The 26,834-nt window shown below is 38.9% G+C and overlaps 1 protein-coding gene across 1 annotated transcript; it reads right to left on the minus strand.

The window, feature by feature from the left end:
* Positions 1 to 5,606: 5,606 nt before the first annotated feature.
* On the minus strand, positions 5,607 to 26,036 carry LOC104517901 (rab GTPase-activating protein 1; the record flags this gene model as incomplete). The annotated part of the gene is made up of 12 exons (XM_010164643.1): positions 25,835 to 26,036; positions 19,567 to 19,801; positions 18,840 to 19,044; positions 17,931 to 18,105; positions 17,432 to 17,589; positions 14,809 to 14,919; positions 13,968 to 14,034; positions 13,685 to 13,787; positions 12,306 to 12,475; positions 10,537 to 10,711; positions 8,671 to 8,764; positions 5,607 to 5,757 (listed from the first exon to the last, which is right to left on the minus strand). Coding segments are annotated over exons 1-12 (1,794 nt in total), but the record flags the coding sequence as incomplete, so codon positions are not given.
* Between the last annotated feature and the right edge of the window lie 798 nt (positions 26,037 to 26,834).

A 26,834-nucleotide genomic window follows, 5' to 3' on the forward strand; every position in this document is an offset into this window, starting at 1 on the left:
CACCAAACTAGACAAACCAAATACATTCCAGAGAGCAAACACCTGAGAGATTCACATCACAGCCCTTACACTTGTATTGGCACCATAATAACAGCACCACACACACGGAACCAGCAAAACCTCTTCGATGCACATGAGGTGAAGATGTCAGAAGGGGACACTCATCTTGTTGCTTGACCAGAGTGTTTTACTCACTTGACACTGGAAAACATGTTCCCATCATATGTGGAAGCTCATCCTGCTCCACTGCCACAGCCCAGGTCAGGCCCAGCGCTATGGGAATTGGTCTTTGAGCTGATCAAACCAGTAAGAAACTGGAGTGAGGCTCTTCAGCAATTAAAGTCCTTTGGTCAAAAATGAAAGTGTACAACTGGCATCCTTATGAGCCCAAGTCCACACACTGAGCTCAGACACCAACAAACCCAAGGTTTTGGTTGACCTAAGCTAAATGTTTGTTATTCTGTGGGATACTGAATGGAAAAGGAATCGAAGCCAAAGGGATAGATCTCAAAGCAATCACAGTGCAATGCTCAGGATTTTAGCTGACTTGGTAAGTAGGAAAAAAAAATCATTTTACAATACACTTGTATTGGTCAAAAATCTGTGCTGGACAACAGCGTGACTTGGCAGGTTTTTAGTTAGTCTTGTGCAAAAGCCTGAAAACAAAAACTTGTTTTTTCCCCACCCTATCTTTACCCCAAAAAAGATTCCTTGACTGTTGTCCTTCATTCTTGTTATAATTCATGGTGTTTCTACTCATGGCAAATGAAGTATTAGAACCGTAGCTAGGAAACATAAACTTTGAATTAAATTTAGGCAAGGGTATTGTGGTTATACAAAAAACAAGCTATAATTGAATTACTGCTGGAGAAATGATCTTCTATCTTTCCAAAGCAGAGAATGATTTACATACCAATTGATTCAAATAGTATTTGTGGATTCTTAGGCATGAATAGACACATTATAAACATCCTAAAGAAAACAACATACATTGAACTTTAAATATATCTCAGATATATAAAACCAAGGTAGGACTGGAAATCGTGAGACCGGCCAAAACAATATCTGGTTGCTGAAATTTCAAAATACAGGATGCACCACCAAAAACTCCTCAATGTTTAGATTTTTATTACAAGTACAAGCTTAACTTCTGTAAAGCTGACAGATCTGTGTCTCCTCCAGAAATACCTGTTTTTTTCCTTTAACTGACATGTTATTATTTCTCCATAATAGCAACTCTATTCACAGTTCATGCCAACTTACTCCTGCTTGCTTACAACACCCAGACCAGCAATATCTCAAGTTAATTCCCTCAAGCACCCCTAAACTAGAAGCCAATTGCAACTGGCAGGTAAGTGGATTGGAGAGAGATACACCTACCTGCTACCCCAGCTCTCTGCTCAAGCGCACAACCAGCCTCCCGGGAAGAACCACTTCTCAAAGACACGTGGTTCAGGTGGCTGAGGTCTGTGAGAGACTGAACATACAGCACAACCTCAGCTAAAACTATTAAAAGGTATTCAAGAAATGATTCAAAGTTACAATGAGAACTCTTGGGAAAACTCCTGCTTGTAAAAGATAATTAAACTTTTATCACCATGTGATCAGAACTAATCAAACAAGGGATCTAGAGGTTCAGACGCAATGACAGCAAGGCTATGTCGTACTTCTGTGGTGACTCACAGGTGTACATGAGGTTTAATTTCAGTTGATCATATACAATCTTGTCCCTTTGTTCTCCTGAAAATTAAACGTATTCTTCTTAATTTATATGAACATATGGAAATGTGATTGTGATACAAGCGGAAAATAAGTGTTAACCACCCACAGCTAAAATACTGTTACATTTCATGCTACTGATGAAGCAACACATTCAGTCAAATAATGGGAGTGACATTTTAATCTATTTCTTCATTAAAAACTAGTATCATTTGCACCAAGAGAGATGAGTGTATATGGTAGAACTTCAGTAATCTTCTGCTCATGGAGACAAAAAAGTGGGCAGAAAGTGGGTAGCAAGAGTCCTGCTATAGGAAAAACTGGAACAAATGAATCTCTTACCAGGCCTAGAATTTCTGCTAGAAATGGTGACCCCAGGTAACATTCCAGGATACTCCTCCCGCCACTGGAATTATTATTATTATTTTTTTTTAATTATTTCATTTGTGCCACAAGATGTCCCTCTCACCTTGTCATTTTCTTAATATAGCGTATTTATCTGGTACAACAGCTCACAGTTTTTTTTCCTTTTGACGTTATTTTTTTCCCACACAGATCTATATCCAAAAGCTTTTATTTTCTCCTCAATATTGTAAATGTCAGGTTCTTAAAATTCTGGTATTAAGAAGTACTTCTCCACTGCCAGATTGACACCAATTTGAGAGATTCAGAAGTTGTACTAATCCTTTTTAAAAACCTTGTCTGGAAAGTGGCAATTGTCTGTTGTGCTTTGTATCATGATTATTATTATTTTTTTAATTTGTGTGGCTCACATTACACATTTCATACTCAACAATACTTTCCATCCACCTATGACTGTTAAAAACACAAATATTTTTCCTGCAGGTGTCCATTAATACCTGGAGCAAGTTCCCATGTCTCTTCTCCAACCTTTCAGTGGCTGGAAGCCTGAGGATTAACAGCCGTAACCTTGATTGCCAAAGTCCTACCAGGAACAGATGCCTCTCAAAGGGATCGTCTAGATCATTTTACCTAGAGTTTGCTTTCTGTCCCCAGTAGGGACATGACCTTAATTCACTGGGCTGGCTTTCATCCACACTGCCCACCACGAGCATGGCAATCTGGAGTTGCTAAAAGCTTTATTATTGCACACAGATGGTGTGCAAATTCTCAAAAGTAATTTGTGGAAGCAGCACAATGGGGAAACTTAGACGCTACCACAATAACAAAAGCACGGAGTACAAAAACCCAGCTAGTGTTTATCAAAGAAGTAAGAAGCAAATAATTAATAAATACTGTCATGATGACTAGAATGCAACGAGCACACCCTGAGGCACGGTTTCAATGCCATTTTTAACGTACAAATCAGATTCAGGAACACAACAGAAGATTTTTCCTTTTCAATCATTCAGTAGACACACGTCAACAGTAAACAAGAAACTATCCTTGCAGCACTTAATCTGCAAAAGAAAACAAAAAAACACAGATTCACCAAACACCAGGGGCCAGAACTGCACAGGAAAGTAAACACCAGAAGAAACACTGGGGTGTCCGCATCCAACACCCTGCACACAAAGGAGAAAAAAAAAAACCCAACCCTGAAAGAGGCCAGAAGCTTTTGAAGCAGCTGTCAACACAGATCCTTATTAATTTGGGACTGTGCTGCCACATGGGGTCATGAAAAGCCTGACAGAAATCAAATGCAGCTACAGGAATAGGGGTCAACTTGAAGAGAGAAGGGGCACTGGATTATGAGTACTCAAACAGGCTTACTGCATCTCCTGCTTGCACTGAAGAGCAAAGGTTTTACATCAGCTCCTTGTGCCTCCTCGTGCTTCCCAGCAGTTATTCTCAATATACCATTTTCAATGCATAATAATGCAAATAACTGCATGCTTGCCAGAGAAGAATTCATAATAGTGATATGCAAAACATGGTGAAGTATTGCAAGGATGGCAAAGTGCTACATTGTAAGGGACCCTCGCCTTCACATAATTGGCAATGTTTTCCCCCCAGACATGTTTACTCCTGTGCACTGCTGCATATTGACTGTAACCGAGCTGCTACTTTCAGAGCAGTGAGAATTAGTCACTAAATCATCAAACAGCCTATGAAAGGCATGAAAATAAACAATGAAAGCCAAAGCACAACCCAGCATTATGATACTGTTAGCATATTCTGCATATGAGGGGTCTGCAAATATTATCTTCCTGGGTCTTGAATTCACATTCTCATCAGCCCCCCAAACAATTTTGCATTCTTTGCCCATTCTCGTCTTTAGTGCCTCCACACAGCCAGTGATGACCTTACACTTCTTCCACTGCCTGCAGATTGAAGAAATCACAGCTCCACTGTGAACCAACCAGACACTTCTGCTCCCAAAGCACCAACCTTTGTCCATTCTACAGAAAAGTCCCAGCCCGTTTTCATATCTAAGTCAGGATGAGGCATGGAAAGGTTTCACAGATTTCAAAATGAAATGTTACACTATTCCTTTCTAGCTCACAAAGATAGTAGCAGTTCGTGTCACCAACTGTGCCATGAAGAGATCATCTTTTCCATCCTCATATCAAAACATTGAAATAGAGAAACAAGTGATGCTGTCAACTACTCCCTCAGCAATTAAAATAACACAACAGGGTAATTTACACATCCCTTGCCAGAGCACTCAACCTCCACATTATCTGTATGATTTATTCACCATAAAATCCAGGTTTTAGCTCTACAATGCATGTACCAATATCAAGGAATCCAGATCGAGTTTCTGCTATATTCAATAAGTGTGTTAAAGCACTTATGGCAGAACATTTTTAGCTAATCTAATATGATTCATTCAAATCACGTAGGATTCTTCCTGCATGATTCCAGCAGAAAGAGTTTAATTTCAGAAGCCCTCTTGCCCTCAGAAGAAGGTCTTTAATTGCTCCTTGCGAATCTGCACCACCAGAACAGAGATACATAAAGGCTGATTCAGTTGTTTTGCTTTTTTAACTGGTGAATAATTAATTTCTGTGATATTTGTACTAAAGTTGCATCATTAATAATTTCTAATATAGTCCTTCTAGACTTGCATGTTTGATGAAAGCAGGAAAATACAACTTACCTATAGAGAGAATGGTCAAATCCAAATTAACACACTGGTTTTCTGATCAAGGAAGAGACATTTTGTGACCCACTTGTTACTCTAGAACTTTGAGCAACACTGAATGATGTCTGTACAGATGATTCTTATTCTCTTTTCCTACATTACTGAGGTCAGCATTCAAGACAAGAAGTTAAAAACCCGCCGTCTAGTGCAAAAATGTCCAAAGTGTTCTGTTTTTCTATCAAAAAAGGGCTGCAATTTCAACTAGTGTTGGATTTTTAGCATAAATATTAAGACAATACAGCAAAATTCAGCTTTCATTCAGGAAATCCAAACAAGCAAAGGAAATGAGCTCCCTGAATCTCTGTCAATTATGAAAGCAATTAATAGAATACTAATTTTTTGACAAACTAGCTCAGAACTCATCCGAGTGCAACAGAAGTAGGACTATTAAAAAGAAAGCACTCTAAGCAGAGATAATGCCAGGTTGTCCAGAGAAGCTGTGGCTGCTCCTCCCTGGAAGTGTTCAAGGCCGGGTTGGATGAGGCTTTGAGCAGCCTGGTCTAGTGGAAGGTGTCCCTGCTGCTGGCAGGGGGGTTGGAACTGGATGAGCTTTAAGGTCCCTCCCAACCCAAACCAGTCTGGGATTCGATGATTCTATGACTAGCACTGCATACTGGGGTTTTTCTTGGAAGGAGGATTGAATTATACTCAGTAGCTGATACATTATATTCAGACACACTCATGAACCTTTAAGCAAGAAGATACACACTTGGAAGTCTCTGTATTTCCATTCCTTAGGATATGGGGGCCAAAAAGATGGGAAAAAAAAGCATCCTACCTTTGTGATGAGGATTCGGTACTTCTCCACCAGGTGATCGTTGTTATGGCATCCTGCCAGCAACTGCCACACTTCTCCTCTCAGGGCCTCGGGGACACCACTCCTCACCAACGCCGACAACGTCTTTGGCCTCACGCTCAAATTGAGGTGCCTGGGTGTAGGTGAAGACATTGTTACTCTTATCTAAACACAAATAAATGAATACATGAGCAACAACTGATGTGTAACATCAAACATGTCAAAAGACAGGAATTTCGAGACAGTCCATATGTTGCCAGAGTAAGTGAAATTCATGTTATAAAAGAGATTTGGAGAAGCACTTTCCAAACTATTTCCTTGATTCTCATTAAATTTAAATTATTAATATAAACACATAAACCACTCAACGAACCAAAACACTCCAGCAAAATTAGAACTGGAGGACAGATACCATAGTGTGTAAGATTCCAAGCTCAAACTACACCGAAATGAGAATCAGTCTGCAGAAGCAGATACTGCTCTCTAGACTTCCCACATCCAGCAGGCAGGTAACCAACCTTCCAGGTGAGGGAGAGAGAGAAGGAGGCAAATAGAGCTATAAAAACCAATCTTACATGGTTATCTAACTACATCCATGCATTTGAGCAGCTTCCACTGTACAAGCTAGTCCCATCTAAACAGTTTTTTCAAGGGAGATGGGTGACAGTGCATAAATTACAGCACTGTAAGTTGCAAAAACTAAACCAACATATAATTTATGCAGTTCCAGAAAGTTAAAACTGAACAGAAAATCCCCAAAAGACAGAGGCCCCAAATCAAAGAAATTACATTTTTTCTGTAGTTATTAAAAAACAAGCTTCTAGGTAAAATGATTAAGACTCCTGAGAGACAAAGCCAGGCAAAAAACTGAACTTAGGTCACATGGATCACATTATCTTCTTAACAATAAATTAGTATTTAACAATGTTTGTTAACAGTCTAAGAGATGTGTGGATGATAGATTTACAGAGACTGGGACTCCTTCTTGCCTTTCTGCAGTCTACAGTGTTCCAACAGAGCAACCTGGAGACCAGCAACGTGGACCAGTCTCCAGATCAGTAAGTACTGCACAGAGCTGGCACCATAGTGTCCTTCTTCACTTTGCTTTCTCTCAGCAAAATCAACTATAATAATATTTATATAATAGTTACATTTATATCTATAGACATTCATTATCTGTAGACACATATCACACATTTCTGGAGTGTTTATTATATCTTTATCATATATAAATACACTAAAATATTTATATAAAATACTTGCTACACACAAAATACCCAATTCTTTGTAAAGATCTATAAAACTGCTTTGCCTTAGTCTCAGACCAGAATAAGTACAACAGCAATTCCAGTGAACACAGCCAGGAACTGTAAGGCTGCAGACTAAAAGCCACACACTACTAGGTTCTTCCAAACTATTTTGAAATGAGAAAATTGTGTGACTCAGCACTTATGAAATATGAGCCAAATATTATTTATAAATCACTAAATACCAATGCATATTTAATTATTACACAAATCTAATTACAAGCTTCTAAAAAACTAGCAGGAAACTACCTGAACTCTGATTCTTATGATTTTCAATCCTCTTACATGAAAAGCTCAAGGATCATTACTTCCAAATACTCAGTTTTAGTTAAGAAGGAAAGCCCTTTAACACACATTAAAGTTGTTGCCAGCATTTAGCACAGAAGCACTTCATATCCTCTTAGAGCTGCCAAAACATTTTCAATGGGAGTCAGGTGGCTTAATTATCTTTGAGCCCTTGGAAGAATTACAAAAAAAGATTCAAGTTGAAAGAAACTTTCTCACAGCAGCAGATGCACAGAGCTCATCTGTTAAAGATGTTTCTACAAGTCTAGGAGAGGGAGGGAAAAGGGATCACGTATCATTTCACCCCAGCCCTCCCCTTCTTAGGAAAGTGTCCGTTTCTGATGTCCACTTTCTTACCAAATTAGTGCAATGTATTAGTGCAAAAGCAAACTGGAAGTAAAAGTACTTATTCAAATAAGTACTAAGTCATTGCAGAAAATAAATAATGCAAAATTGTTATGACCTTAAAAAGAATCCTGGCTAAGAGGTCACACATCATCTAAAGTGCCTGACTTACTCTAATCTCTGCTGTCCTGCTCCTTAGATCTAATACTCTATTCAGACCTTTGATTTGCTGTACACTCCCTTGCCCTGCTCCTCAGTAACACTCAGGAAGCAGAAGGCAATAACTAAAGCCAGAGTCAAAATATAGCACATTTGAGCTCAATCTGATGTTGTGCCTGTCATCCCCCTTTGTGGGGGAAAAAAAGAAGAAAAAGGAAAAAAAAAAAACCCTGAATTTTGCAATAATTAGGATCACTTTCTTAGAACTGCTCAGGCTACTTCAAGATGAATAAAAAATCCTCCTGAAAGGAGGACAGGTGTTGCATTAGCAACTTGGCTGGCAAGAAACACTCTTCTTGTAAATTGGCATTTTCTAGGAAAAAAAAACCAGAAGAGCTCATGTACTTCTTTCTTGGCAAGCTCTGGAGCCATCTTCCTTTAGATGAGGGAGGAAAAGCATCTTTGCTATCCAAGTACAAATCTCCCATATTCTTCAGCTACAGTTACCAACACATGACAGCTGCAGGAAAAACTGGCTGTGAGCTACATCAGAATTACAAAGAGGAATGGAAGTGATCTCTGCAAAACAAAGACAAAGGAAGAGCTACATTTTCTTTATACTACTTAGTTTAGTGTTTTCTTTAACAAAATCCCAATGAAATTCACAGGTAAGTAAAACACTTATTTTTAAGAGAGAACCACCTAAAGATACAGCATAATTGAATTTCTATACGGTATTTAAGCGTGCACTCGAAAATTAAAATACTTAAAACACCTTCTGAAGAAATTAGCAAACACAAAGCCAGGGAACGTGGGGATGAAAGAGGACTAAATCCATACTAATCTCATCTCAATTGGCTTCTGGAAATAACAAAAGCTCTGAGCAGAAGGAGGAAACAGCCTGAGAATATTCAGAGTTGTAATTTTCAGAATGTGATTTTGCCACTTACCATTTGGACAGCAGCTCTCCCCACGTCTCAAGAATTTTTTCTGCACACTCTTTGGAAACGTCTCCAGAACCACTTAAGAGTGGTTCGTCGTTGTCTGCCAACAGAACAGAGATGCTGTGAGATCAACAGCCATTACTCTACCTTTACAGATGGAAATGCTGCTCTCCCAACTCAATCAGTGTGTGGCAAGAACTGCTCCTCAGTTGTGGGTGCAGTGCTCACGCGCTCAACACAGAGAAGGCAGAAGTAGACTCTTCTCAGAGGCACCCAGTGATGTGACAAGAGACAAAGACAAGCAGCAACACATGAAATTCTGCTTTAAAAAAAAAAAAAAAAAAAATCAGGAAAAAATTTTACCAGGAGGTTGGCCAAACTGATGCAAGGGCCCAGAGAGGCTGTGGAAACTTTATCATTGTTCAAAACACAACAGGACAAGGCCTTGAACAAACTCTGGATGGATTCACACTGAGTGGAAGGCACATTTAGAGACCCCCAAAGGTCCCTTCCCACTGAAGTAATTCTATTTTTCTACAACAAAAATTCTCAAAGAGCACAACTTTCTGTATGTGAAAAGCTACAATACCGTAAAAGCAAAGACAATAAAATCAATGTGGTTCCACTGAGCAGCTGCAGACTTGCCACGCTGTTGCAGATCCATGAAAGTCCACGAGGTATTTTATTTTAACTGTTTTGTACTCTTACTTTGAAAGCCAGGACTTTTTGGTAACTTCCTTGGCTTAAATTAAACAGCTTTTTGAATGAAATGCGTTCAAAAATGTGGTGGAGGGGGAGGATTAGCATAATCACAGTAACTCTTTTTGAAACAAATACTAACTGATGTACTCCCAGATATTTTTAAACACTCACAACAAGTATCATATATAAAAACTACATTGGTTTTTGCATTATTGAGGAAATACATGCTTTTTCATTAAACCTATGCTTTCTCAACTGATACCTGAACTTGGCAGCAAACTCTTGCAATGCTGCAAGTCATATCAACTGTAAATGAAACATATATAGAAAGTTCCTAGTCTAGAAAACAATACCATTGTGGTTTAGCAAAGTGGTTAAAGACTGATAATGAATAACACTTTGCAAAGGAGTTAATTCTTAAACCAACTTTCCCCTCCTCCCCCCCAAAAAAAAGGGGAAATTAAAGCACAGAAGTGAAACAATTGACCCAAGGCCACATAGGAGGCCAGCAGAACAAGTGAAAAAGCAGAAACTCAAGTCCTCTACATTTCAGCTCAGAGCTGTAATGTCAGGTGTTTATATACTCAGAACTAGCCCATATTTTGGTTTAAGAGCATTTTTAAAAAGCTGAAAAAAGATCTTGAAAATGCATCAAGGTTCAAGCTGGGCAGGGGCAGGTCCTGGTACAGTTTTACCTATTACAGATGTCTACGCTCGCCCCTTCACTAAAACATGCTGCTTGCTTATATCTCCAAATAATATCAGCTTCTCATTTTTACTCTCAAATCTGTTCACAGCTGCTTGGGGAGGGGCAGAAGCTACATAATAATCCCAAATTTTTAGCAGCCTCTTTTCACGTTGTTCCAAATATATCACACTGAAGGCTTCATGAGGCCTGGGCTGAGAAAAGCATAGACACGGAAGTGTCAGACAAGGGAGAGTCTGATCCAGGAATGCAGGGGTACTGGTTATTGAATACTCACAGCATTAAAGAAAAAAAAACAAAAAACCAACCCAAACAAAAACAAAAAACACACAAAAAAATCCAAAAAAACCAACACATCGGTAGGCCACATTCTGACTGGAAAAGATTTCACATGTTTTGTAATGATGTTGTTTACCAAATGCCCTTTCTTTTGAAGTATACAAAGCATACGATCCACTGCTTACCTTCCTCTTCATCATCCTCTGGAGGAGAAGGAATCATCGAGCCCTGTGACCCAGACTGGGGCAGACGAAGAGAGGGGCTTGCTGTAGTTTTTCTTCTCTCCCTTTCCGATTCACTTTCTAGGCACACGACTTCATATAACGTGTCCGAGTTATTCTTTCTGTCCTTTTGCTTTATCTAGGAAACAAGAAGTTTCATTTTACTGAGAAAAGTTACTGATAAAATGAGTATCCAGATTACTTCATAAGGCTCTGCCTTCTCTTCCTGGAACAGGAGAGCTGAGAAACAATTTTCATCACATTCTTTGCAGCACACAATGCATCATGCGAACCTGCAAGTGCTTCTGTCCCTAATGCCCTAGAACAAGCTGCACTCAAAAGACATGAGTATCTGCCACAGAGAGAGCACAAGTGTCATCCAGGTCTGCCACGCATGGCTAGCTCATCTTTTCAACCCTAAGTGGACTGGACACAAATACATGGATTTTTAAAGCTGTAAATGCATCCATTCAACAAATGGTTTAAGAGAAAAAGGGTCGTTAAATGCAGCAAATCTGCCTTCATTTAGAGATTAGTGGAAAATTAAAAGCAAAACCTTTAAAATGATGTCTTAATTTCTTTCTTTAACTTTCTGGGGATACTGATGTCAGCAAAAGAAGAGTTTTAAAAAAAATTGTTCATATTTATTTTCCCACCACTGCAACTGTCTTTAGTGGTGCTTCCAAGTCATATATCTGTGTATGCATTGCTGCAGGAACACAAATTGTTGAGTCCCAAAGTCTATTACACAGCTCTGTTTTCTCCCTGATTTTCAATGCTTTGATACCTTCTGTTTCTTTAAAGGAAGATTTTTCTCTGTGAAGTGGTTCTAAAATTTTAGTACAGTCTAATGATTTAGAACTTTTTTTCATAAATGAATAAAAACAGAGAGGAGAAAAGGAAAGGTGAAGAAAAGGGGGAAATAAGATTTATAATTATACTCTACATTAAGCTCCCAGTGCTCAATTTTATTCTTTGGAGTATTAAAAATGAAGAGAAATGCATTAAAACTAAAAATGACTAAATCACTAAATGTAATCTGAGCAAATAAAATCCCTCTGCTTTCACTATTTCCGAATGAAGAAACACTGCCAAAGCAAGATAAGCCAATTCTACACAGCTGTATTTTTAACAGCCTAATCATGCCTCCACAGAAACAGGTTTCCCTTCCAATGCTTATCAGGCAGTACATTCTATATTTGTTGCTTCCACTATGAATTTTGATAATCTTCCACTAGTAAACACTGGAAGTTGGATAACCTGACAGTGCTTGTGGAAAAAAGAGAATGAGCCAAGATAAGTCACAATGCTTGTGAATTTGGTAAGACAAAAGATACAGAATTAGTAAAGTAAGATAAGCTTCCTTTCTACTGCCAAACAGAAAAGGCACCTTTGGGAGGCTGTGGAATATTTATAGCCCAACAGCCTTAACTGTTCTACATCTCCATGCTCCACCTCAAAAATATCTTAAATAAAAAGACTGATCTCACCCATGAAGAATTTTTCCACCTTAAATTTTGAAGAAAATACCAATCAAAGGGAGAAACAACCATAGTGAAATTCTGATCTGCCAATAGGTGCTAATAATCTGATCTGCCAATTACCTCCAATGCATTTGTATTTATTCTGCATTATACCATAAACCTACCTCTCAAGTCTCCAAACAACATAAATGATCATACCATGGTTACATCTGAAAAACAACCTTGCCCAAATCCCGAATTAACTGTTACCTGTTTCAATTTTAGGAAAAAATTTTCAGTAGAGCTACGTTTGCTGAAGGGCCAGAACAATCTCTCGTTCGGTGAACAAACTCTGACTTTAGTCTCTAGAATGAATCGAACAGGTTCCTGAACCTCAGTTATCACCAAATCCACAGCAGTAGTCATGAACAATATTTTATCTAGAGAGAAAAAACAAAGTGATAGTATTAAAATAAATATTTCAAACAATAAATTCCATAATCTCTTTCCTAGTAACGTGAAAGAACAAAAGAAACTTTCTTGCAGAATTCATTTTTCTCCTAATTTAACATCTCAAAAACCTAATCTTTTCAAAACAGGAAAATAAGATGATTATGAACTATTCACTGAAGAGTATGGAAACTTCAGTCTTCAAGCCAAGAAAATTATCTTGTTAAAGAGAATAAAAACTTTGCTTTTTCAAATCCCACTGAACTGTATCAAAAATCTTCATTAAATATTATAAGGGATCTGTACACTTCACCCCACAGAGCAGATTTCTTGCCATCCAGCCTAATTTCATTTGAGTTCTTTTGTGTTTTTATAGGTTTTCCCCACCATATTAAAGGCAGCATTTAAGACCATCTCAGCTGTGAGATTCAGAAAACTGACTATTTCAGTACGATGCTCCACAAGGAGACAGCCAGACTCAGTGACCTATGAGATCTCTTCTGGTACTGAATGATAAATTGTGTCCTTTAGGTGGGCTGACATTCAATTTAGCAGCAGATTGTACCCAGCTGTACCCAGCAGCTGACTTTTATGACTTTGCTCAGTCAATTCCCATTAACTTCCCCCACCTTTGGCATGCAGCTGTGACAATGAGACTGAAAAGATGATAATTTAGCTGACATCTTAAAGAAGCAATGCCAGATCTGTTTCAGGACTCAAGAGAGCAAATGCAGTATCAGCTATTTTCCAGTTACAGTTGGGAAGGGTTTTCTTTCATTTTCATAAGTACAGGGATCCTTTTTTAATTAAAAACTTGGATTCAGAAAAATCTGAGTGGAGCACAGAAACTCAGCAAAGAAGAAATCTGCAGCAGTCACTTAGTGCAATTCTCAGTGGGATTTTTGAGAAGCTCTAACAAGCTTTTGAGAAGCTCTAAGGGTGCACAAGGCATCCCCATCCCATCCCCACACCTACACAGCCTCCTGCTGGGATACAGTTCTTACAGGAGTTTTCTTCTAGCCTTCTACTTTGTTTAGATTTTTATGTTACATCTGGTATCCTGCTTTCAGAGAATACAGCCCATACTATGAAGAAAGTATTTTTGCAGGATTCATCTTAAAGAAAAGATAATTGATCCAATGGCCACTATGTAAGTCATTTGCCCTGACTCAGGATAACATCTGGCAAAGTTTTCATACCTTTTGGTGTTTCTTCATTTACAAATTGGAAGTGTGGAGATTTTTGATTCCAGCTCCCAGTGATCACATATGATTTCCCATCAGAACTTTTACCCATGGACTCCTGGAAACAAGGTAAGTTTATGTATTTTTATTTAAATAAAATAAATCTCAATACTATGGAGTCTCATCAAGTGTGTATAACAATCCATTTTCTGTCTATCCTGAGATCATGCACAATATATAATATTATAATCATAATAATAAAAAATATTATTGAATTTTGCTAATAAAAGACCCTTACCAAATCTAAAAGGTGCATGTCACCACTCCGAACATCTTTCCCACGGCTCAGGAGAAGGCCAAAACATCTGCAAAGCCAGGCAAAAAATTAAACTGCAAAAATTAGACTTTCTCATAAACAAACCATTAACATTCCTTATCTAAATATTCCCTGTCATATATCCCAAGCAGCCCATGAATCCAATAACAAATGTCAACAAACCTTGACATTTGAAAGCAGCGTCAAGCATGTTAAGCAAAACAATGTCAAGCCCATATTAAAAATGTTGAGCAAGACTTCATAAGCATATTTACAGTATGATTTTACTCTGCCTACAGTAGCCTGGGAAGTTGTTCAATTATCTCTGTTTGCAAGAACAGCGTAAAAGAGACACTGCTAACAAGGGTTCCCTATCCCCCAGGACAGCTTGGCCTGCGTTCTTCTTCCCTTCTTTGATTTTTTTTGAGATACATTTGCATAGAGTTTACCCTTTGATACAGACAAGAATCAGGAAATTCCAGATGAAGTGCAAGGACCTGTCTTTTATGGTTTCATTTTGCACAGGCTTTTGGCCCACACAGGTGTATTCCACTTCATCCCCTGGTTTACCAGACTGTCCTGCATTCCTTTTCAGACTGCAAAGGCTGGCAGAAGCTGTGTCTCCATCTCTCCTCTGCAGTATAAACAGCCCTAAACTCCATCAAACCAATCTGATTTTCTGCACAATCCCACTCAGGAGAGGTGTGGTGTTAAATTGCATAAACTGAGTATTCATAGAACGATCACTAATCTGCTGCCTCAAGAGGAAAGAGCACAAAACATCAAATAGATAAAGAATTTTTTAAAAAATCAATGAAATTACCTCTCAATAGCAAGTTCTTTATTAGTTGTCTGCTGGACATAAATCACTATCTTCTTATCAATTCCTTGGCGGAGTTTAAAGCATTGTCTGTCCTTGTCTTTGGGAACCGCACTGTTATTTATCAGGAAAGGGGAAAAAAACACTCAGAGTATCATTTATCTGTACTCCTTACACGTATCAAAACCAGCATCAGACACCTGGTGAAGCCAGCTTCTTACACAAAAGCACTCAAGACCTTTCTTCCTTGCACACTGCAATCGGCAACATGAAAGAAATGGCAATATATTTAGGTCATGTTATTTTATCATCATTAGGTGAAAACCAAGGACACTTTGTTTTCAAAATAAAAACTGGGGTTTTATACTGCGTGGCTTAATGTTGTGAGACTTCCAGCAGCATTTCAAGAATAATACTGATTCCCCATATAACACGCAAATCTTATCTGTTAAGAAATTCCATATAAGAAACTAAAATGATACTTTCATGCCAATACACATACTAAAGTTTTAGCATCAATATTCCCTGTTGAGCAGCACAGTTCCACTAAATACTGGACAAATTGAGACTGCTGGGCTTTGACTTTCTTTTTAAGTCAATCACACATTCACGTTTCCCTTGGATATAAAAATAATCCTTATTATATTTCAGACTTTCAAACTACGCATTGTTACCCTCAGGTGTTGCAAAACAGACTGTGGAGTATTTAACACCTCCAATAAAATCAGGGTTTATTTTCTGACAGCAGGTGCTTACCCTGGCCAGGGAATGCCAGGCTGCCTTTAACTGTCAGCAGGAGTTTTATCTCTGGGGCCAGGACAGTGGATTTACATACTTAGAGGCAGGACGTGCACTCAGACCTCATTTAACTGGCGTGACAGATGTGCACCTCTAGTGACCCAGGGTGACAAGTGAAGGTAGATGAGGCAAGACAGGTTCAAGTCCATTAAAGATTGAGATCAGAGACTGAGTATGTGGAAAGTGTTCTCTCAACTTCCAGGTGAGTATGGGTCTGCAGGCCAAGGGTCACAGGAGGATTAGTGCTAAACTGATAAAGTTTGTTATCTGAACTAAAACCCGCACAGTACATCCAACGTAGGCAGGACTCTGCTTAGCTGGAGGCAAAAATCCACTTTTCTGCACCTTCTATAGAGCAGGTACCTAGCTCTTAAACAAATGCCCTGTTCCACCCTTAATGCAACTGTATTTTTTGTGGCTGAAAAGATCTTTAGATACATCTCCACAGCAAAGGCTGAGGTTCAGTCTACAGCCCGTGCTGACACTCCCAAGCTGGTTAGGACTGAAACAGCTCTTAGCAGCACAACTCCTGGAAACCACGTAAGCATCAAACCCTAGGCTGGCTGACACCACCTGCCCTGCTGTGGCTACGCTGACATTGGTACCAAGCCAGCAAGACTGAACTTCCCCTGGGGCACCACTGTGTGCTGCAGCCATGCTTCCATCCGCCCTGCACCCCAGCAGCTGATGCTGAACCCCAGCCCAAGAACCCTCAGCATCTTTCAGGCTCAAGCCCCGAGCTAAATCACTTTTCAGTTTCAACACTTGAGCAGTCTTTTGGAGTGCTGAATAAATACTGGATTATTAAATGGGACTTATTTATTTATTTATTTGATAAATAAGACTTGAGCTGGATGTAAATCCAAGAAGAGAAACATCTCTGAAGCTGTGGCTAGGAGCCAACGTGCTCAACAAGTCAGAGTATTTGGCAGACATGCTGTACTGAAATAAAGACACTTTGGTAATTACAGAACACTATAAATGGTTACATAAAACATCTAAGGGTACTGTGCATAGGCTAAGCAGAAAGAAAACTTCTTAGCATAAACTAAAAAAGGGTTTTTTAGAAACCAAGTTTATCCACCATTAGACTTAATATGAAAACAGCAAGAATGTGAAAAGCTGCTCTGTCACCTTCACCCTACACCACCACTTGCTAATGTCTGGCTCAGGAAAAAAAAAATTAGGAAAAACTAAATTAAATTTTGAGAACTGGATCAGAAAACATAACTAGTTAGAAGGAGTGGCAAAACAAGCCTAATAGATAGGTCTTCATGTACCTATCTATTTAAACCTTCTGCCTTTACATGAACATCTTTACTCTGACTTGAAGTAAACAACTAGTTAAGAAAGGGTTCTACATAATATTATTACATGGAATTCTAGACACTTGCTGATTTTCATTATTCATTATTGTATGGTTGTTTTCTGACATCAGGTTGCAGACAGAGCCATACTTCCAGAGACAAAAAACACATTACAGACAACCACATCTTTATTTAGTTCTGGAATAGCAATGTGGGAACAAGTTTGAGATCTTGATCATCAAGCTCTCAGCTGGTGAAGCAGTAATAGCCCTGTACTCCATATTAGAAGTAAATGTGTCTTGTGGCAGACAGATGTGGCTGAATACTTCTCTGAAGAGTAACTTATCTTTTGGGATCAGCAAAATTATTTAAAAAACTGAATTTTTCAGAGTTTCTAATTTTCTCTGCCTCCTTTCATGAGACTTTATTGAAAATATGCACCCTTATGCCTCCTGCAGTGTTCACACAGCCCCAGCTCCTTTGAAAACCCGAGTGAAAATGAAGGAATGAAGAATCTATACCTGAAATAACCTTTCCCATCATCTTCTTTGATTTCCAGTGACACGGAGAAGGTGAAAATATCACTGTCTGGAGTCTGTGGGGTGGCAATGGCTGAGAGTGGAGTTTGTTTGGCAGAACGACGGAAGGCAGTGGCAAAGCTGTACAGTATTCGGCTCACCTGCATTTAGATGACACCAAAGAAAGATCAGAAAGCTACAGGGACACAGAATGCAACAGCTGAAACCTACCTGAATTTTCACTAAATAACAGAATGAGAAGCAACTGCAGGAAAACAATTCAGTTTTAGCGTCTAATTAACTGGTTTTCTACACTTCTTAAAAGGATAAACTATTAAAACTATTTCATATCTGGGGTTTCTGCAATTGTCTTAACTTGGGGCAGAAAAAAGCTAGAAGTCATGAATTACATTGCTTCTAAAGTGCCTGAAATACTTCAGTTTCCTTTCAGTAACAATGTTTACATGCACATAATTATAATTTGACAAAAGATTCAACTTACAGCCTCTTGGATTTCACATCGGAAGACATGAATCCTGAAGAGTTCTGCATTGTAGTGGCTTTCAGTGAAAGCAAAGCAATCACTTTCAGGGGTTCCATCATGCCCTCGTACACAGAAAAGGATTTTATAGATTGGATAATTTGCTATTTCTGTGTTTGTCTGAGGATCTAAAAGTCTGTTAAAAGAGAGAGAGAGGAAAAAACCAAAGCTTGCAGCTTTAGAAGAATTATTTCAGACAGATATTAACTTGCAAGCTTTAACAATTTCATAGCTGCTGGAGAAGGTACATCACAGAGAAAGTAGCTCCTGACTGTCATTTACTGCAAAGCTTGACCAAAATAAGTGTATCTAAATTGAACAGCACAAAGCACAACACAACAGACATTTCCACCAATAATTTCCCCACAGTTTCCAGTGCTCAGCCTTCGAAAAGCTGCACTCACATGCAGCAGTGGATGGCCTCTCCCTGTTAAGCCTCGTGTATCAGTCACTTTCCAGCACTAAAAACCAAATACTTTTCAAGCTAGCCTTTGAAAAGCTGCACTAACATGCAGCAGTGGATGGCCTCTCCGTGTTAAGCCTCGTGTATCAGTCACCTTCCAGCACTAAAAACCAAATACTTTTCAAGCTATTTCCAAAGTGTTCATCAATAACCACTCCCTCTATGGCTTCTGGGACACCTCAGCTCATCATAATATTTCATACTGATCCTTGAGCATAAAATGATTTGGTAAAAAAAAAAATCAAAGCATCACTTTCTCTGATCTCTTTAAAACCCACTTTTTCCACTAACCAAAATCCCAAGCAGCTCCTGCCTCCTCCCAGCTAAACTGGCAGCTTGTTTCCTTTGCTAAACAGAATAAGATTAAATCCACAAAGTCCCAGAATACACCTGAGTGAGCTTCATACCTCACTGTTCCTTCAGAGACATTAGGCACTGACAGAGTCACATCTAAAGAAATCTGGCACTGGCTTCGTAAGATGGACATCATTCTGAGGGCTTCCACTTCGCTCCGGGGAGCGTTCACAGAGGCACAGCCTAAGTAGGTGAGCTTGCTGAACACCACACTGTCCTCATCTGTCATGGGTGTGAAAGGGCTCAAATCCTCACAGTCTAGAGGGAGACACAAAGTCGAATGTGAGAAGCAAGACAAAGCATATGGAAGCAAATTATCAGAGCACTAAATGAATAACAAAAGTGACCAAGGAACATGCTACAGAAACTCAGGTCGGGCCAAGATACTTTGGGAAAACCCTGCCTGAAAGTGAGCTGCTGGTGGCAGAATGCACTTCAGCTCTCCCAGCTCTACAACAGCTCACTCAGAGGGCTTCTTTTCTCATTACAGCAATAAGATGCATAGACAAGCTAAACAGAGTAATATTTTATACAGCCAGGCAAGTAAACACATTATTTCTGCACACATCTCGAGGCTGGCAGAGCAAGTGTTTTCAGAAGAGAGAACAGTTCAGCACAGGGTAACTCACATCCCATAACCTGGTATTTACTGCACTAGGTGATTATAATGGGAGAAATGGGTAAAGGTGGGTGGACACACCTGTACCTAAATTCTCCTTCTTTTCCCCACATAAAGCCAGTTCATAACATTCCATCAGGCATCCCCCACTTTTTTCTAACCTCCTTGGGATGGTTTCACTGGCAAACTCATTTCTGGTTTCTGGAGTCCTGCCACCGACACTGGGTTAATGGTAGAGGATGCAGAAGCTTCAAGGACAACAGGTTCTTCCCCATCTCCATCAGTCCTAACTTCTTCTCCATGGTCCCGGTCACTTGACTGATCTTCAATGGGTGGGTCCATCAGCACATCTTCAAGTTCCCTCTGCAGCTGCTGTTCGCTTCCATTCCCCACAATCTAAGAGCCACAAACAGAGTTGGGACACAAAAAAAAAAGACTGTTCAAATGAAAAGTAACACCCCTCAGGCACAGGGTCATTCATATGGCTTCTACTGCCAACCAAAGCAGCAGCTAACAAATTTAACCTAGTTACAACCGTAAACACAAACTGCAACGTGCAAATGCTCCCTAGTTTGGATTATATCCTCCCTGCTTTAACAAACCAACAAGCTCAAAGCAGGAATTTTCTAGGACTGGAAAAAGTGAGGAGACTACTTTAAAACTAGTCTTTAATCACCAACTACAAAGACTAGTTTATGACAGAAGAAACTTACTGATGTCCACAGTATAGCACTCTACAATAGTTCTCAGAATAGTACCACAAAGGGTCAAAGAGAATTAAATATGCTACATGGTTCATGGTTCAGCAAGGTATCACAGGAAGAGATGTGGAACAGGATTATGCCATCACGCTGAGAAGAAGAGCTAGTGTTGTTTTATTTCCTAACACTCCTCTACAGCCTGACTTTGCACTCACTGAAGTCACCAGGAAAACGTGCAGTAACTTGAATTGTGCAAAATCAGGTCCTAAGCTAGAAAGAGAATGAAGACATTAATTTCAGGAAACTCTTAGGTACTGTATCTAAGGAAACTTTTTCCATTCCTCTGCAATTAACAGGGCAGTGACTGATGCTCTACACAGTCTGGAAATTAAGCATGGAAATGGAGTTCACAGAAGTGTTTTAAGAGATGGCAGCCCGAGAAAGGTATCTGATTCAAACACTTCAGCTGCTGCTGGTTATTCTTTTTGGCACCAAAACTCAACACCAAAGCTCAACTATGAGCAGATATGCATCCTTACTGTAACCTTGCTGTCTTAAGAGGCTAAATACAAGCTAATAAAATCCAAATTGTGCAACTAACCCAGGTTCTTAAAAAGATTGTAAATGAAATCTTATTAAAGAAAATTTTATTTTTCTATGTATCTTTAAAATAAGTTAGTAAAGAAAGGAAGTGGTTAAAAACAGGAGGTCAGAGCAGACAAAAATCTGCCCATAACACAATCTCGGTATTGAGGCAAATTCCTGAAAACTGCATCTCATAGTAGAAAATTAAATTATCTTGAAAGTATCTGAGACAATGGCCAAAGTTCTCACATTTCAACAGTAAATAATCAACCTGAATGCCACTTCTGATTGCTGAAATAACACTGTGACAGACAACAGAACACCTTCATGCACACGGATGAGCCTTGCAATGAATTAAATATACTATGAGGAAAACATCAGATGTCACTTCAATATCTGTACGTGCGTTTCCACCAGGCGTGTCTCAGGAATAACTACAGCGAGATTAGAGGTTTCTCAACAGGTCAGAATTCTGACATATGGTCATTTGCATCACGTCCCTAAAGACAAACTTCTCAGCTCAGAGGGAAAAGGAAGAAACATGAAGTTTACTTACTGTCTTCTCTTTCACACTCAGACCTACACTCTCAAAATAATTATCTGTATCTGCAGCCTCTTATCTACATCACATTAAAGGTGTAAACTGCATATTGGTTTTCTGGTGAAAAATAACTTCAATATACAAGAATACTGACAAAGAACAGCAACTTCTGACCTGGAATTACTCTACAATAGAGCAGAATACAACTACTTGAAGAGAGGAAAAGTCCCAGATCCCTGTTCTTCAGAAGAAAGCAGGCAAAAAGTGAAATTCACAGGTAACAAAAAACCAGCAAGCACACAGAACACAGAGGAAGGAGGAAGTACTAACCTAGTGACTGTTTTACCATAGAATCTGAACAACAAAGTCTGTGAGATGTTTATGCTTTTGAAACTCATTCTTAAACAGAAAGTAAATTTTCAGTATGGATTAAAATACATTCATGTGCTATGTGGGATCAGCTGCCAGGAGTAACTGCCTCACTCAGCTGCACATCCACAGAAGTATCAGTAACCTGGAACTAGTCACAGGAATCCACAGATTTGCATTTTCCTCCCAATAATTTTAGTATTCATTTGCATGATTCGCCATGGAAGCAACGAAAAATCTTGCACAAGCATCTGGTTGTCAAAAGCATAATCCCCTTCAGTATCAAGTTTATTATTGAGGTCTTTGCAGGCATTTGTCAGAAAGATGATGATGATGATGATGGAAGAGGCATCCTGCTGCTTTACTGTACATGTTTTATATGGTTTGCAATAAAATATAATCAATTATGATGTCCTGCCAATCCCATTAAAGCCTATATATTAAAAAAGTTAAAGTAACTTCTAGTTTATAGGACCAGTTTTCTAAGAAACTTGAAGTTAAAATCCATTCTGCCAAAAACCTGCATCTCAAATGCTTTTGCTCACAGTGATTAAACAGACTTCAGTCTGAGTTTGGGAAAGGAATATGAGGAATTCATAGCCAGTGAAAATTAAATGTTGTAATGGTATTAATATAAAATGCACATGAAAAATGTTGTACTCAATCAAGATTACAAACAAAAAAAGTACTAACAGGGATCTGCTGTATTGGGTAAAATAATCAGTACCCACAACTTACATCTAGTTACTGCCCTATAAAACATGATCTTCAAAATAGAATCATAGAATGGTTTGGGTTGGAAGGGACCTTAAAGATCATCCAGTTCCAACGCCCCTGCCATCAGCAGGGACACCTTCCACTAGACCATAATAAATAAATAAAAGTTCCTAAAAATAGTAGTGATAGGTAAAACACGAGTCCAACTTGTTCACAGTGTGACAGGAAATAGGCACATAAAAAGAAAGAAAAATCTGTCTTGTAAATACTCTCAAACCTCATCATAAAAATCTTCATTTAAAAAGTTAATTTAAAAGAATCCTTCCAAGAAAGCCTTCCTTCTCAGCCCAGACTACCCTCAAAAAAGAACTGTAAAAGACACGGCAAACACACTCTGGACTGAAGGAGCTCTGCTGTTCTCGGAGCTCTAACAGTCAAGTGCAACAAGCCAGCTGCCCGAGAAACAAGCCTGAAAGACAAATGACGACTGACTTCACGTCAACCAAAGTCTCTTATGCAACCAAATAAATTCCCCACATCGTGTGAACAGTGCACATTAAGATGTAAACATGTTTGAAACTTTGCTGCAACCCAAGAAAACAGGAAGAAGCAGCACGACGGACTGCAGCAGAAATAAGGGCAGAAGGGAAGAATAAACAAGATGGATCTAACCAATGCTTCACGTAGGTTTGCTTGAGACAGAGGAAAGAAACCATTTACCCTAGTCATTGTTTTCTCAATTTCTCACAAAACTGAAAACTAATTCTACTTAACCTTTAAATAGGATGTAGCTTCCCTCAAAACTTCCTTTACAGCAACACGGGGGATATTAGAACTGTAGTTTATTTCCTTCTCCCAGCGCAGGTGCTGCTGGCCTCTGCTGTGAGAGGTCTTGTCCTCCTGTTCTACAGCGTGCTCCAGAAGCAAGGCTGTTGTCAGCCCAGTTCAGTCCCACTGGCAGTGGGCAAAAGCAGACAAAGAAACAACAGCAGAAAGCAGAGACAGCCAGCAAATTATATTTCAGGAAAATAATCACTGACAACTCCTTTTTAAATCTATTTGCACCATGTATTTCAGAGACAAAAACCAAAACCACATTTATGAATTAGGACCAACCGAAGAAAAATTCTGACTGTACTCAGAAGAAATATTTATCTGTCTGGACTTGGGAAAGAACAAAAATAAAAACGTGCATTAATTCAGTCTACAGCACTAGCACTTAAAATAAAGCACACCAACAGATTTGAAATGAGACCTGATGTACAAATTTCACAGCCTAACTTGTAGCACCATCCTCAGACTGCGCTTAGCAAATGAACGATCCTCAAACTGCTTTTCTAAAGAAACCCAACACCAGGAAAAAATACCTGCTCAAATATGAACCTGAACTTATTTTCTGCTCTTTTTTTTTTAGTGGACACGTCAAAGCAAATGAGTTTTGACATATATAAACAAATTAACTTCGTTATAAATGCCAAAGCAATTGCTTCTCCCTGAAAAAACTCATCTCCTCATTTGTTCCTACAAAATACATAACCTCAGTTCTCACGCTGTACTGTTAATATTCATTTTCCATATACTACTTAAACACTTTTAGATATCATGGTGACAGTACTTTTAACACACCTCCCACAATCTTCACAGCCTCATTTATCAATGCACACAGATAAAGTGTAATAATACAGTAAAACTGGCTACTGAATGACTATTTGCAAGCTGAAAAAGAAAGATAACAAGAACAAAGCCATATTCTCTGGCAGGATCTCTCTTTTCTTGTAGAACAATGCCAAAAGACTGTCCTTAAGAACAGCTAAAAAAAAAATCTTCCCTTTGCCTCTGTTCAAAGTTTTCATCTCCTTAAGCAGAAGGAAGGAGGTTCACAGAAAGATCCCTGTCTGGGAGAATTCAGCCTGTGCACTGACTGCTTATCTAAGGTGAAATGTTCCATCAGCCGCCCAGGTCGCAGCCAATAACCAAGCAGCACATACTCACAAGCGCCAGCAGGCTGAAAGGCTCAAGGTGAATCACTTTGTTCAAGGATTGTGCTCAGTCTTGGCATCAAATTCAAAAAGAAACTTATCTTTAAGACTCGCAAAGCTCTGACTTTCAGTGCCAAATCAGGGAACAGTAAAACTCTATTTTATAATTGTTGATAATCAGGAGGCAGCGGCGCTAATGTTCTTCTTTCCACATCAAGAGAAACAGCATAGGTGTAGCCAGCATTTTATAAACCACTTTGGAAGTAAACACATGAGGAAAATTAAGTAAGTTTCAGGAGTCAGTTTGAAATTGATTAAGGATATTCTTCTCTGAAACATCTGCAAGCTTTATGAAGATGACCTCATATACAAATCTCATATTTTTCAGACTACCCTGTAATGTGAAGTGGCAATCTTCTGCAAGAGCAATAAAATGTAAGTGAACTTTGCCAGATTAAGCAAAAGTAAGATCTCGAGACTCTTAACTAACAGAATTAGCTTGAAGTCCTTAGGTAAAAGCAAATAGCCACTATAATGGCACATCTTCTCCAGGATTCAAAGGAATCCAAGAAAAACAACCAAAGCAGGTGGGAGGTAAAAGCAAGATGAACAAAAGCATCAAGAGACATTCAATAAAGTCTCTGTTACAACTGCTGCTCAGGAAAAGAGGAATACCCAGTCCAACAGGCAGAACGTGGGATTTCTTATCACGTTTAAAGACATTATTTTGAAGACATAGATGTGACTGTAGACTTCAGTCTCTTGTAGTGGTGGAATGCCTCTTTCCATCACCCACAAAGAACACATTAACTTGACTCACTCTAGGAAAGATCCAGTTTTCAACACATTAAAATATAGAGTGACGACCTCACTTGCATCAGTTTGCTTAAAGACTGCTGAAATACAAATTGGGATGAAAGATTTTCTTTAAGCAGCCAAAAAAAAAGAAAAAAAAGAAAAAAAAGAGAGTGACAAGGGTCTCTTTTCAGAACAGCACTTTTAAAAGTGAGAAGATCTCAGTGCCCTTCCAATTCACACAAGCCTACCACACAGGCTTGTACTCTCGGATTCACCGTAAGTTGTTAGTTATAACTACACTTCTACATTTCTTAAAGAGAACATTTCGCATTGGGGAAAACTTTAATATATATTTGAATTAACAGATATGGTCAAATCAAGTGTATGTTAATATTGCTTTCTATCCAAAAGCTGTGATAAAATCACAGTTCCAAGTTCTTAACAGTCAGTCTGTTTCATCCGAAGCACTTAATGAAAGATTCTGCAAAGTGGGGAAAAAAACCCCCAGAGGTAGCGATGGAGAAAGCTCTTACTCAAAACCTAATTATCACCTCTGACATCAGCAAAAGTAATGCAGAGATTACTGGCAAAATCCGTTCTTGAATAAGTTCTCCCTTCTGTCAAGTTTTCCACAATAAAGAAGTCCCTCTTTAAGCTCTCTACGGTTAGCTTGATTTAGAAGAATACGGTTAGTTTGCTTTAGAAGAACAGGGAACAAACTCAGGTTATTGATTCTTACCTTCAGTCCTGTTTTTTCATCATCACTACCATTATTTGTAGATGGTGTTTCATCCCCTTGCCTGGAAACCAAGACAAAATCTTCACTGTTAAGAGTGGATACCGAGTCTGAAGAGACACTGATTTTTCCAACAGAAGCCTTGTCATCCATGACTTAAAAAGGAAGTTCGATTCATGAATGAGATTAAATATTTTATAAACTCCTGAAAAACAAAAATCATAAAAATACTTATATAAAACTTCATGCTAAAATGCTCAAATGTTTCTTTTCAGAAACTTGCTGACTAGTTATAAAAAGTAACGCATCTGAAAGCACAAGCAAGTTACAACTCCTCTGTCAGCGTACACTCGTGCTCCTGCTTTGATTTTGGGAAGAAGCACGCTACTATTAGAGCACGGATTTCCATAGCTCACTAAAGGGAAGTTAATAAATCCTTTTGTAGTATTTCATTCTTACATTAGACACCATTTTCTACACACAGCACAAAACAGGCCCTTGGAACATACACTACATCTGCTCACAAAGGGTTTGTATTAAAACTTAAAGTCCATTTACTTTCTTCAGATAACGTCTGCCTTCACCTGCGTTCATGCAAAAATCACTTTTGTTGCTATCAGAGCTCACTGTACGCTGCAGTCACATCCTCTTCCCCCCAAAACAAGAGTTAGAACTTACTCTTGATATTTTAAAACCCTGGGATATACAGCATTTTAGAAATCTATGCTGAATCTTCTGTGCTGTAAGGAACAATAAAAGACTTCCAAGAAGCAGGAAGAACAGCGTAGGCTGGATCGCTACTGAGAATCGGAGCCAACGGAGGATTTTAAAAGCTGGAACTGGCACTGAGAGGCATTGGAAGAAAGGAACAAAAGGTGAAGTTCAGCTGCACACCTTGAACTCTACAGCACAGATTCTCAGAATCTGTAGCTCAAAACAGACTGCCGTGATAAAAATGGGTGATTAAATTTCCCAGAAATCCAAATATACCCTTATCACAAAG

This window comes from Antrostomus carolinensis, unplaced genomic scaffold (genome assembly GCF_000700745.2).
Source record: "Antrostomus carolinensis isolate BGI_N321 unplaced genomic scaffold, ASM70074v2 scaffold29263, whole genome shotgun sequence".
In the NCBI taxonomy this organism is placed as follows: Eukaryota; Metazoa; Chordata; class Aves; order Caprimulgiformes; family Caprimulgidae; genus Antrostomus; species Antrostomus carolinensis.